At 40.2% G+C, this 12,266-nt stretch overlaps 1 protein-coding gene across 1 annotated transcript; it reads right to left on the bottom strand.

Moving 5' to 3' along the window:
• Positions 1 to 5,807: 5,807 nt before the first annotated feature.
• On the bottom strand, positions 5,808 to 9,894 carry LOC142382804 (C-C motif chemokine 4 homolog). Its single transcript, XM_075468924.1, has 4 exons — positions 9,725 to 9,894; positions 7,481 to 7,598; positions 7,267 to 7,381; positions 5,808 to 6,152 (listed from the first exon to the last, which is right to left on the bottom strand). The coding sequence occupies exons 1-4, from the start codon at positions 9,786 to 9,788 to the stop codon at positions 6,108 to 6,110; spliced, it is 342 nt and encodes a 113-aa protein (XP_075325039.1). The 5' UTR covers positions 9,789 to 9,894; the 3' UTR covers positions 5,808 to 6,107.
• Positions 9,895 to 12,266: the final 2,372 nt, after the last annotated feature.

The raw sequence follows: 12,266 nt of genomic DNA, 5'->3' as shown, positions 1-12,266 counted from the left end.
ACACATTTGCTATGCCAAGGGAAGCTTTATGAATATAAAGCTCCCCTTGACGCCCATCAACTCATTTTTATTTATTTATTTTTGTTACAATATTTAACATGATATGATAATAGTGCCGAACCGGACCGGGGGACAGAGAGAGAGGGAAAGCGAAGAAGAGAAAAAAAAGAACAGAAACATGAAGAGACAAACATAAAAAACAATGAAAAATCCGACAACCAGCTGCTACACCTGTAAATACAAAACTGAAGACGATTCACGGCTTTTGTGGGGAATCCAACCTTAGAAGCACCAGGAGCACCTGTAGGCAGACAAGCAGAGAACAAACACACAAACAAAAAAACACAAGCAGCAGCAATCTCATATGATACACAGGTGACCTTAAACCACAGGACAGTACAACAACTGGTTAGTGAGCATGCTACTGGGCTAATGAATGTGTGAGAGTGTGAGTGTCAGTGCATGAACATGCAATACACATAGATGGTCCCACATAATAACCATGCTTAAATATCAGTGTATAGTGTCACAACCCCCCCCCCCAGCAATCAGAAGCAGGCCGAGAGGGCCCCCAGACCCAGGCCACCAACAGCCCCCAAGGAGCACAGAACCCAGGAAGACTACTATGACTTTTGGATGTTTGTCAAGAGGGAAACACAGCCCATGTTAGGAAAGTGAACTGGTAAAAAGGAATTATCTAAAAAAACCTGGATTAACGAAAACACAGGAGGCATTCTTGCTAAGCTACAACAGTCAATTATTGCATTTTTGTGGCCTTTATCTGGCTCCCCAGCTTTGTCGTCTACGCTCCACGGAGCGAGTTCCTGGTTTTACTTTCCAAATGAAAACGGCCATTTTAGCCCTTTGTAGCCTGGTTCAATCCCGGGTTTCGGCAAAGACTACTATGACTTTTGGATGTTTGTCAAGAGGGAAACACAGCCCATGTTAGGAAAGTGAACTGGTAAAAAGGAATTATCTAAAAAAAACTGGATTGATGAAAACACAGGAGGCATTCTTCCTCAGCTACAACAGTCAATTATTGCATTTTTGTGGCCTTTAAATGGCTCCCCGGATCGAGCTCCCGGTTTTACTTTCCATAAGAAAGCTGCCATTTTAGCCCTTTTTAGCCAAAATAGCGCAGTTGGGAGAGCGTCAGACTGAAGATCTGAAGGTCCCTGGTTCAATCCCGGGTTTCGGCAAAGACTACTATGACTTGTGGATGTTTGTCAAGAGGGAAACACAGCCCATGTTAGGAAAGTGAACTGGTAAAAAGGAATTATCTAAAAAAACCTGGATTAACCAAAACACATGAGTCTCATAGGAAAGTGAACTGGTAAAAAGGAATTATCTCAAAAAACCAGCATTTCCAGAATGCTCATCTAGAACGCTGCTGCTAGAGTTTTAACCCGGACTAAGAGATCTGAACACATCACAGCAGTTTTAAAATCTTTACTCTGGCTTCCAGTCACTCACAGAATAGATTTTAAAAGCCTGCTGATGGTTTACAAATCCCAGAACGGTTTAGACCCAAAATACATCTGTGATATGTTCAGAGAATATAAACCCAGCAGAGCTCTTAGATCCAAGGACTCAGGTCAGCTGGTCCAGTCCAGAGTCCAGACTAAACATGGAGAAGCAGCATTTAGCTGTTATGCTGCAAACAAGTGGAACAAACTGCCAGTGGAGATTAAACTTTCACCAAATGTAGACATTTTTAAATCCAGGTTAAAAACATTTCTGTTCTCATGTGTCTATGCATGAAATCTGCACGGTATCTTTTAACTTATTTTGACTGTTGCTTGTTTTTAATTTAATTTAAATGATTTTATTTGTTTCTCTTTATATTCTTTGATGTATTTTAATGCTTCTTCCACTTCCTGCTGCAATGCTTTTATTTTATGTAAAGCACTTTGAATTGTTTGTACATGAAATGTGCTATATAAATAAATTTGATTTGATTTGATTTGATGATAAAATTATTATTTTACAGTGTTCTACAACGAAGTCGAAAAGTAAACAATGCCACTGTCAAGACCAGGAACACTGTCATCAATGATGCTGCTGCAGTATCTGGAAGATGAAATGCTTCGTGTATTTCTGTGTTTCACGAAGTTCGTGAGCCAAGACAATTCAGTCAATAGAGGTGAAGGTCTGAAGCCCCCGGCATCACCACTTGGAGTCTCTGCCCTCTTCTTTGCCTTCACGTATCTGTCCCATAGGTTCTTCCACACATTCTTACAGAACTCTCCCTCTTTCCCCAAAGTTCTGCCAATCTCTGTCCACCAGTTTTGGGAGTTTACGCGGTCCCTGTGCTCTTTCACTGCAGTTTCGTACAGGTGCCTGTACAAACGCACCTCTTGACTGAGCCTGGTCTCACATCGATCCATCCGGTTTGTCGTTCTCGGCGCAGCCAAGTTACAAATATCGACTGGTGCATGACAACGCACTGCGCCGTCTTTTCAAGGCAAGCGCCATGCCTGAAACGTCATTTTGACGTCACGACTCGTCAACTGTAAATCCAGCTTTACGAAGCAGCGGTTGTGACGCTGGATTATGGAGGCTATATCCTTGGCCTATGAGAGCAAGGGGCTTCAACCCCCCTCAGGGCTGCGTGCTCTTGCCGCGTCATGGGCATTTTTCCAAGGCATTTCTATTGGGGAGATATGTGCGGCTGCTAGGACTACGCCTCACACTATCTCCAGATTTTACAGATTGGATGTTACGGTACCCACGTTGGCTCACACAGTTCTGCGCGCGGGTTCTGCGACAGATATAGGGCTACCTATGTGACTGTGGTTGTTTTGATAACTGGTCCTCGAGGTATGATTGTCTGGCAATACGGGAGTCTCTATATCCCATAGTGAGATACCGAAACGAATGTTGAAAGAGAACTATAGGTTAAGAAATTAACCCCGGTTCTCTGAAACATGAGTGAGGTATCTCACTAGATCATTCTCTTTGCCTGGAGCGAGGAAGAGGTGTACTTTGCTCAGATTGAATAGACGACATGATGCCCCGGTCTTATAAGGGAGAGGAAGTCACTCCTCCAAAATCAGTCCGACACGTCTGTCTGCCAGTCAGGACTGGCGTAGTGGAAAATTGCTTCTGGGGAGAAGCACAGGGGGCATGTCCCATAGTGACATACCTCACTCGTGTTTCAGAGAACCGGGGTTAATTTCTTAACCTATAGTTCATGCACGATATTGCTAGTATGGGATGTCATACAGCTTCATGTCAAAAGAGGCGAACTATCCCTTTAAAGCAGCTCCGAGAAAGCCGAAGTTTTTGTGTTTTTTGCCTGTTTTTTATCACGTTTTGTCCGTGTGTCCTTTGCTATGTTATTTCCCGAGGGTTTCCCTTTTTATTTTATTTATTTTATTTCTACGTTTTTACATTTTACATCTGTTCATAATTTTCATAAATTTTTATTTGTAAATATTAGCATTTTAGCTCAATAGCTTCTAGATAACGGGATCAATTGACTCCAAATCAGTGTGGGATCATGTAACTACACTGGCTGCATGAGATACACCTTTTATTTTTACATTTTAGTTTTTTTCATAATTTTTATTATATGTAAATATTAGCATTTTAGCTCAATAGCTTCCAGGTCATGTGATCAATTGACTCCAAATCTGTTTGGGATCATGTAACTACACTGGTTGCATGAGATACACCTTTTATTTTTACATTTTAGTTATGTTCATATTTTTTATTAATATGTATATGTAAATATTAACTGGCTCCCCAGTTTTACTTTTCACAAGAAAGCTGCCATTGTAGCCCTTCGTAGCCGAAATAGCTCAGTTGGGAGAGCAGACTGAAGGTCCCTGGTTCAATCCCGGGTTTCGGCAAAGACTACTATGAATTGTGGATGTTTGTAAAGAGGGAAACACAGCCCATGTTAGGGAAGTGAGTAAATTTTAGCTCAATAGCTTCCAGGTCATGTGATGAATTTACTCCAAATCAGTGTGGGATCATGTAACTACACTGGCTGCATGAGATACACCTTTTATTTTTACATTTTATATCTGTTCATAATTTTCAATAACTTTATACACAGTAGCTCATCACATTTTTTTAATTTTATTTTATTTTGAAAACAGGAAGTTGGTACACGCTGCAGTCGTCCTCTCCGTGTGTTGACTGTAAAGTCTGCAATACGAGTGCACTTGAAATGTTGGAGTGTTTTGCGAATGTCTGTCGAATATCCAACTTAAAACTAACTTCACTGAAGTATTGAACTTGACTCTTTGCTTGATGACGTTTCAGTGACTTGACACTTGGAAAGTCACTGAAACATGTTGTTGGAACATGTTAAGCATCACGTTACACTTTGTGGATGTTGCTTCTATTGCACAGGTGGCTGAATATACACAGGATATAAGATTTTGGTAATTCAGTATTTAAATATCGTCAGATGTTTGGTGTTCATTTTTTTTCCCCATCTCTAGGTGAGAGCAATCTGTACTGCAGTGCAATACTGTATTTTTTTAATTTTTTGTCCCCTTAAAGGATGTAGACATTGCTTCCTTGGAAAAACATAATTTTGGTTTCATTTCCCTTTATTTATGGGACTGTCCAAACTCAGAGGCATTTGGCAGCATGACAGAACAAATAGTTGAGGCTAAATATTCACATGAAACTTCTTTATTCAGTTGCATTTATCAGAGCACCTTCACCTTTATCGTATTTCCTTCTTGAAAATTTCCTTCCATTTTTGGGCTCGTAACCTCCCGTGAAATTTGAGCAAACAAAGACATGCTACAGCTTTTTCTGTCAGAAAGTGAAAAGTGAAATGCAATCCTTTAGTTATCCTGAACGGAAGAGGTTCCAAAAAGCCTCTTAACGTCTCAAGTTAAAGATAATCTGGATAAAGATGTTAAACTTAACTGCCTTTAACGTCTGCTCTCCGATTTCATTTCACATGTCCTGTATTTTGTCCTCCCTGAGACCAGTACATCAATTTGAATTCAACTTCCTGATCGACAGTATCCTTTCTCCTTTTAGTTTTGACCCTTTCTTGCACAGTTATTGTGAAGATAGTTCTTCCACGTGCATTTTGAGTTTTGCTTCTCGTCGATGTTTCACACTTAAATCTGTGTGTAGTTTTATGACAAAGAATGTATTCTATTCAACAGATTTATAAAGCTGTGTGGACATATGGTTCTTTTTCATCACCAAGTTGAATCACCATGACACTAAATGCACATGCTCAAATCTAATGTCCATGTATTAAAACCATCTTAAGCGATTTCACATGCTTACGTTATCAGTAAAAGTGACAGAAAAATGTTTTTTTGTTCTTTATGCCTACATAATCAGCTCTACTTCTGTGTAACTGCTTATGTTGCAAACATTGCACCTATGCATGAGAATAATAGCTGCACTCGCAGAGGTCACCGCTGTCTGCTCTCAGAAGGGAATGTCCCGTAGCCTCGGCAATATCAGCACCACTGTCTGCTCCAGGAGGGCAGAAGGGAATATCCCACGACTTGTATCAGCAAAAAAGCAAGCCTCTGTCCACTCTACCCTATAAAAGTTTCCTGAGAACTCTGTATCTTTGAACAATAGCACCACAGCCTCTGCGTGTACGCTGTTCCCTTGTTGCAACATGATTAAAAGTCTTATGCGAGTGAGATTCAGACACTATTCCTGAGTATTCTTTTTAATCAAAACTATTCAATCCCCCAAAAGAACGATGTGAATGTTTCTTTAACTGCAGTGATGCAGTGGGGATCATTATTATCATTGTTACATTTTACAGTCACCTTTGAGTACACAAAGAATCAAAGACATGGACAAGATTTGGACAAAATAAGGTTTTATTTCAAAAGAATCAAGATTAACTTGCATTGAATCTAAACTTCCTCTACCTGAGATATTAGTTAGCTTAGGGGGCAACACACTCAACACATAAAACACAACTGTCATAAAACAAAAGTCCTTAAACATGTTTTATTAATTTACCAACTCAAACAAACATTTTTTTTTATAAAAGACATAAGGTAATTTAGGGAACCACTGTGATTATATTCATCTCCTCAGAGGTTTGATGCACTCCTTCCCTTCTCCGACTTGCGGTTGCTGTTGCTGTTGTGGTTGGATCACAAGTTGTTTGATCTCGGCTTCACCCCAGAGCAGCGTTTTCCCTGCAGGGACACAAGTATTTAGAGACCGGACTCTGGAACTATTCAGAGACAGGAACTCTGGTGGACTGCGTTACACCATTACACTAAGCATGCTTCCCCCTAATAGCAATCAGTCAGAACCATGATGCAACTTCCTTTACTGAGACAGTTTCTATCTCATGGGCAGAAATGGGCTCTCATCGAACATGGTGACTTTAAGGCAAGGATTTGGGATTTTCAGCATGCCGTCCCGTATCAGGCTTTGGCATCTGTACACCCTCCTGACTCACAGCCATTTGCGGTTTTGCACTCACTTAAAGTTAAAGGAAGCGTGATGGAGTTTACACAAAGAAAAAAGTAGTTTATCATTACAATTTTCTTTTCTTTTTTTTTCGTCTGACTTAAGCAGGAAGTGTGGTTGGTGAAAGTTTTTTTTGTGGCTTTTTTCACAATTTTTTTTTAATTTTTGAGTTCCCATTTATGGTTCCTGTCCTGGTTCAAGTAACATAGGTAGGAGACGTTCAGATTTAATTTACTAATGACTTTACTCATAATCCACTGAGCAAGGGGTGTCAGTCCACCTTCTTGTCACGGCTGAGGTGCCCTACCCCCCATGCTCCCCGGGCGCTTCATGGCAGCCCACCGCTCCAGGTTGGCATCTGTCTCTGAGTGTGTGACCCTGTGCATGTGCATGTGCATGTGCATGTGCATGTGTGTGTCAACAGGTGCCAACCTGGTTAAGCAGAGGACAAATTTTGTGTGTATGCATGTATACATGACAATAATCTTAATCTTGATGAAACCACTGATGCAGGTGGACAGCATGTAGTTGCTATAGTTATCATTCTAATTCAAATGCCCCCTTTATTATGTTCTTTTTAGGCACCTTTGTATTTAGTTTTATATTTATGATATTTTGGTGGTATTTTACATGACATAAAGATCACTAGAATTACATCTTTGTGTTGGCGGCACCATTCACCCCAACCACTTTCGCCCAAAAATGGATTGTTTAAGAGCTTAGTTTTTTCTGGTACCAAACCATGAAATTGTGAGCTCTGAAATTTTGGCACATCAAACTGATTTTACAATGTACTGTTTTAAAGTGAGGGGGAGCAGAAAAGATTGGTGGTACCTTGTAATTGGCTTTCTTGCAGCACTTTTGCAGCTCATCGACATGGCTCATCAGCTGCTGCACCCACTTTTCACGGGGAGGGACACAGAGTTTCCTCGCTTTTCTGGTCACAAAACTGCAAGAACACCAGATCACACCAAAATTTAGGGTGACAACTCAGTAACTTCAAGTGAATTACAGCATGCTACTACTAAAGTAAACCAAATAAACTCACATTGTGGCGTCAATCTGGCAACCTTTGGCCTGTTGATAGTAGTCTGCAAGAATAGCTTTTGGGAGTGTCTGATTTTTTACCGCCAAACAGCAGTCGATTGGGATCTCAGCCAGTGTCACTGAAAGACAGAGAGGTTCAGATGAGTTAGCACCAACAGTCGGCCTCAAGTGTCAGTTTCAGTAAGAAGTTTTAATGTTGCAGCTGCATTAACAAGAACAACTCCATTCTGGTCGCTCCTTCAAACCCAACAAGGAAAATCACTGGAATATGTGGAGCACGTGGAGGAGGAGCATCAGTCTGTCTGAACAGTTTCCTAGCAACAAGACAACTACAGCATCTCACGAAAAGGTAAATTACAAACTACCTTTTCCACTTACAAAAAATCCAAGACTCGATTCATTCAGGGTATTTTAGTAACTATAAACAAATTGAAAACAGGTAAAGTCGAGCAGAGAGTACACTGAAAAAAGCAACTCGTAAAATTTACTTAAAAAACCCTTTGTAAGTATTTGCACTCAAATGATTTAAGTAATATTTAATGCTGCAATATCAAGTAACATTCACTTGCCAGTATCGAGTAAATTTTACTTACCATAAAACATAACAGTTGTGAAGATATTAAGTAACATTTACTTAATTGCATCTAAGTTTTAAGTTATATTTATTTAAACAAATTAAGTAAAGTCTACTCGTTTTTCATAGGCAGGAACATCAGTTTACTCTAAAATTTTAAGTAAATTTCATATATCTGTAGTATTTGCTGTTATGAAGTAACTTAGTAGATTTTTACGATACACTTTCAGAGGAAAGTTTATGTAGTATTTCTAGGTTTATGTACATACAACTATTAAACATTTAAATTGTCTGAGGAAACCTTAGTAAAACTTACTCTTCCCCCATAATTCATGTATTACATAAATAAAATGTTTAATTTTACTTAAGAAGCCCTAGTTCTTACTGAATCTTAAAAATACAAGGTAGAAATGATGACAGTTACTCTAATAGAGTTTACTTCACCAAAAAGTCACTTTTTTTCAGTGTAATAAAGAGCTACTGCAAAGCATGCGTGTCTCATGCATCTGTCTCTGAGGTTATCTAAGTGCATGTGAGGTGCTGCAGGTTGGTCCTTTCCAGTCCATCACACATTTGAACAATAAAGTTTTATACCCGTGAAACAATTTTGGCACCTAGTTAGAGCTTCAGAGGAAATGTTTAGTACAGTGAGATGCATAAATGTGTGAAACAGACAACCAAATGCAGCCTGCCACCTCTGTAGCTCAATGTCCTGCACACGTTTTCCCTTTTAATGACAGCCAAACATTAAAAAGTATTGATCAATGTCATCAAAGTCTTTTTGATACAGCATATATTTGGTTTTTTTTCAGAATTTTTCATCCTTTTCATTTTTAAAATGGCAAGTAGGCAAATATAAAGCTGTGAAAGCAACAGGAAATGTAACTTACATCCTGAAATCCTTTTATAACAAAAGCTCTACTGAGGTGATAAAGAATTGGATATGGAGAGACAAAATAGGTATAAAAACAGAGGTCCTTGTCCTCATGTGTTGAAATGAACGAACTGGACGTAATCAAACCTCACTGAGGTTGTCTGGAATGTATTCGTGAAGTTAATCTTTGTCTGTAATCGACAACAAAGTACGAGCGCAGAAGAGGGGATTGCCAGCACCACACCTCGTAGGAATCAACAATCACCCACTTGTTTTCTATTCTCTTTTACTCTCTGAATTCTCTTTTAGCTCTGCACAGATCCTAGCCCTGAAACGATTGTTTTTCTAGATTTTATATCTTACATTCATCATTATCTGTGTATAAATAAATCAAAGCTTTAATTCAAGTCCAAGAAATGACCACTTCTCTTTATCTAAAGCACCTCTTCCTTGTCTGTCAACCCTGAAAGAGAGATTTCCTTGTCATGTTTAAGGGCTTTTTGCTGACTTCTCCCTTTTCCAGATAGATGCTTTTAATAAATGTTTTCCATGACACACTGAGGTACATTTTACTGTCTAAATCAGAAGCAGCCAACTTTTGAAATGCAGACATAAAAGTCGAAGTGTTAAGCCGAGTCAAAATTTGAACAGCTAGTTTTCTTTTTGGAGAAATTCCAAAGTGAAACACTTCGACAGATTGCTTCCTCTTGTCTCGGTGGAATATAGTTTTGGCAGTGTCTCGTTACCCCTTCTGCTCAAGGGCGATGGAAGCTAACCGAGCTGGAGAAAAAACTCACCTGTGAAGCAGCAGGTGATGAAAAGTATGCAGAAGAAGAGCTTGGCATCCCTCCATGAAGCCATGTCTGATGGAGCTGGTGAGGTTGGTTTCTCTGGAGGCTGATTGGCTGCTGTGGAGTCTGCTCTTCCTCCCCTAGTATAGCAAAGGCAGTGAAGTGACCCACTCTGTGTGCACTGCTGCTTATATGCATGCGAGTGACCACTTTCACTTTTCCTTCTGTCCTCTCCTCCCCCTTTAGCCCCCACCCTAAATAATGCTGTGCCAATGCTCACAACTATGTGCCTAATGTGTAATATGTGCCTTTTTAAATGTTTTAAACACGAAATAGTGTCCTTCAAAATGTCAACTTTAAATGCAGAGACACCAATGACTCAAGACCCTTTAGAGGAGGCTGGAGAGAGTAGCTCTTGAAATAATGGGTGGACACAGAAGATGTCACACTGATGAGGACTGATAAGTCCAGATTGATCACCATACATGAGTTGACTTGTCTTATTTCAATAGTGGCCTGTCATGTTCCGCAAGATTTATAGTGACAAACTGAAGATGAATGGAGAGAAGGACACACAGACATAATGTTGGGAGGTATTGAATCAAAGGCTGATGGAGTTGATAATCAGCAGGCCGCACCTAGACCGACTGAAGACAGAAAGACTGACAGGCCAGGAAATAGGAAGGGAAACTAGACTCAAGAGGGATAAGGGGTGATAAAGCCGGGCCATGACAACAAAAGGAAGATTTAGGTTCTATTTTCATGGCAAGCCATGTGTTTCCAAACCTAACCAAATCGTTCTTAATCTCAAAATCCAACCAGACGGAATTTCAAAAGAAGTGAAAACACATCATAAGTATGAAAAAAATAAAGTTTAAAAACAATCTTTCCCAACATGAGACATGTTACACCACTGCCGTGCTCGACTGGGTCCTCATTGCAAAGGTTGTCGCCTCTCGTGAAAAGGATTCAATTCAATTCAATTCAAAATTTATTTATATAGCACATTAAAACAACCTCAGCTGACCAAAGTGCTACACAACAGCAACTGCATCACATATTAAGAGAGTCATCAATAAAAGGATAAATAGCCATGACACAGATCAACAGACTGCATTTCATTACACGTCTACAAACTGTATGAAAATGATGAAACATTAAAAAGAACTTCCTCAAAATTGGAGAACTGTTCCTAAAGACTTCTTAAGAAAATTACAAAGAAAGCTTGTCTAAGAGATTTCCGGCTGTGCTGAAGAATAAAGGTGCTTACATGTGCAAATATTGACTTTCAAGCTTGTTTGAATTGTTTTGAATCACGACCTCTTTGAAGCGTGAGTTATGGCAACGCATGCTTTAGTTGAAAATGCAACACAATGTATTTTCATACCACAATATTTTGCACTTTTTAATCATCATTCAACAATTATAACGCACGATAGGTTCATTTTCAAGGATTCAAGGAGTCTTTATTGCCATTCCAGTCAGGACTTACATGAGATGGAACAAAATTTGTAACTTTGTAACTCACTGACATTGGTGAGGTCTAAGTAAGTCTTAAAAAGGGAGAGGATATTACAGGTGAAACAGTAACTAAACAAAAACACAGTACAGCAGATTCTGCTCATTTATCATCTCAAGAGTGAAAAAGAACGACGTGACCAAGCAGCTATCAAAGTATTTGTAAAGAAGTGTACAGCAACAGAGTGGTAATGTGCAAAAATGTCTTTTAATAAATACAATGTACATTCAGAGGTTGAGATTCATGGATTGTGCAATAGATAAATAAGTCAGAAAGAAGCTTATCCTCAGTCTGATGGTTCTACTCCGGATGCTCGGCAGGCTTCTGCTCGAAAGAAGATGGACAAAAAGTAAATGTGCAGGATGGATGGAGTCTTTCATGACGCAGGAGGTCCTCTTTCTGCATCTGGTCTTTGTTGTAGATGTCTGTGGTGGAGGGGAGGCTGCACCCAACTATTCCAACAGTCACCCCGGACTCTAACAGTCTGTGGTCTGTTGGTTAGAAAGTCCTGTACCCAGCTGCAGAGGGAGGTGCTCAGTTCAAAGTGTTTGTAGTTTCTGCACGAGGGTATGTGGGCCATATATGACTATCTGGGTGAGGGCCGGTAGTTGTTAAGGCCTGTCGCTGTGGAGCTTTTGGGGATTGGAATAATCTTGGATGTTTTCATGCATGTTGGAACGTCTGCTTGAGAGAGGGAGATGTTGAAGGTATCAGTTCACTCCTCTGACAGCTAAAAGGCGCAGTGCTTCAATACCCGCCCTGGGATGCTGTCAGGGCCTGCAGCTAATCCTTTGCAGGGACCTCCGTACATCTGCCTGGATCCCACTGAGGGGTGCCTCCCCGGGTGGGATGGTGAGTCTGGTGCTGGGAGAGGTTGTCGGGGGTCCTCAAACGGGGCAAAGAAGTTGTTGAGTGCATCAGGGAGGGTAGGGTCCCTTGGGCATTGTGCACCTCTGCTGGTGTTATCCGTTATATGTACTTGATGCCCTTCCACATGCTGCGTGGGTCATTGATAGAGAAAAGCCCCTG

The sequence above is a fragment of the Odontesthes bonariensis genome, chromosome 6 (genome assembly GCF_027942865.1).
Source record: "Odontesthes bonariensis isolate fOdoBon6 chromosome 6, fOdoBon6.hap1, whole genome shotgun sequence".
NCBI lineage: Eukaryota > Metazoa > Chordata > Actinopteri > Atheriniformes > Atherinopsidae > Odontesthes > Odontesthes bonariensis.
Note: the sequence above shows the minus strand (reverse complement) of the source record. Positions and strands in the feature narration are given on the sequence as shown.

What these genes read in the sequence shown, in the direction of transcription:
- LOC142382804 (XM_075468924.1), bottom strand. Translation starts at nt 9,788, where the DNA reads ATGGCTTCATGGAGGGATGCCAAGCTCTTCTTCTGCATACTTTTCATC. An exon ending in CATCACCTGCTGCTTCACAG is followed by an intron (nt 7,599 to 9,724) that starts GTGAGTTTTTTC and finishes TCTGTCTTTCAG; the next exon opens with TGACACTGGCTGAGATCCCA. An exon ending in GCAAGAAAGCCAATTACAAG is followed by an intron (nt 6,153 to 7,266) that starts GTACCACCAATC and finishes GTGTCCCTGCAG; the next exon opens with GGAAAACGCTGCTCTGGGGT.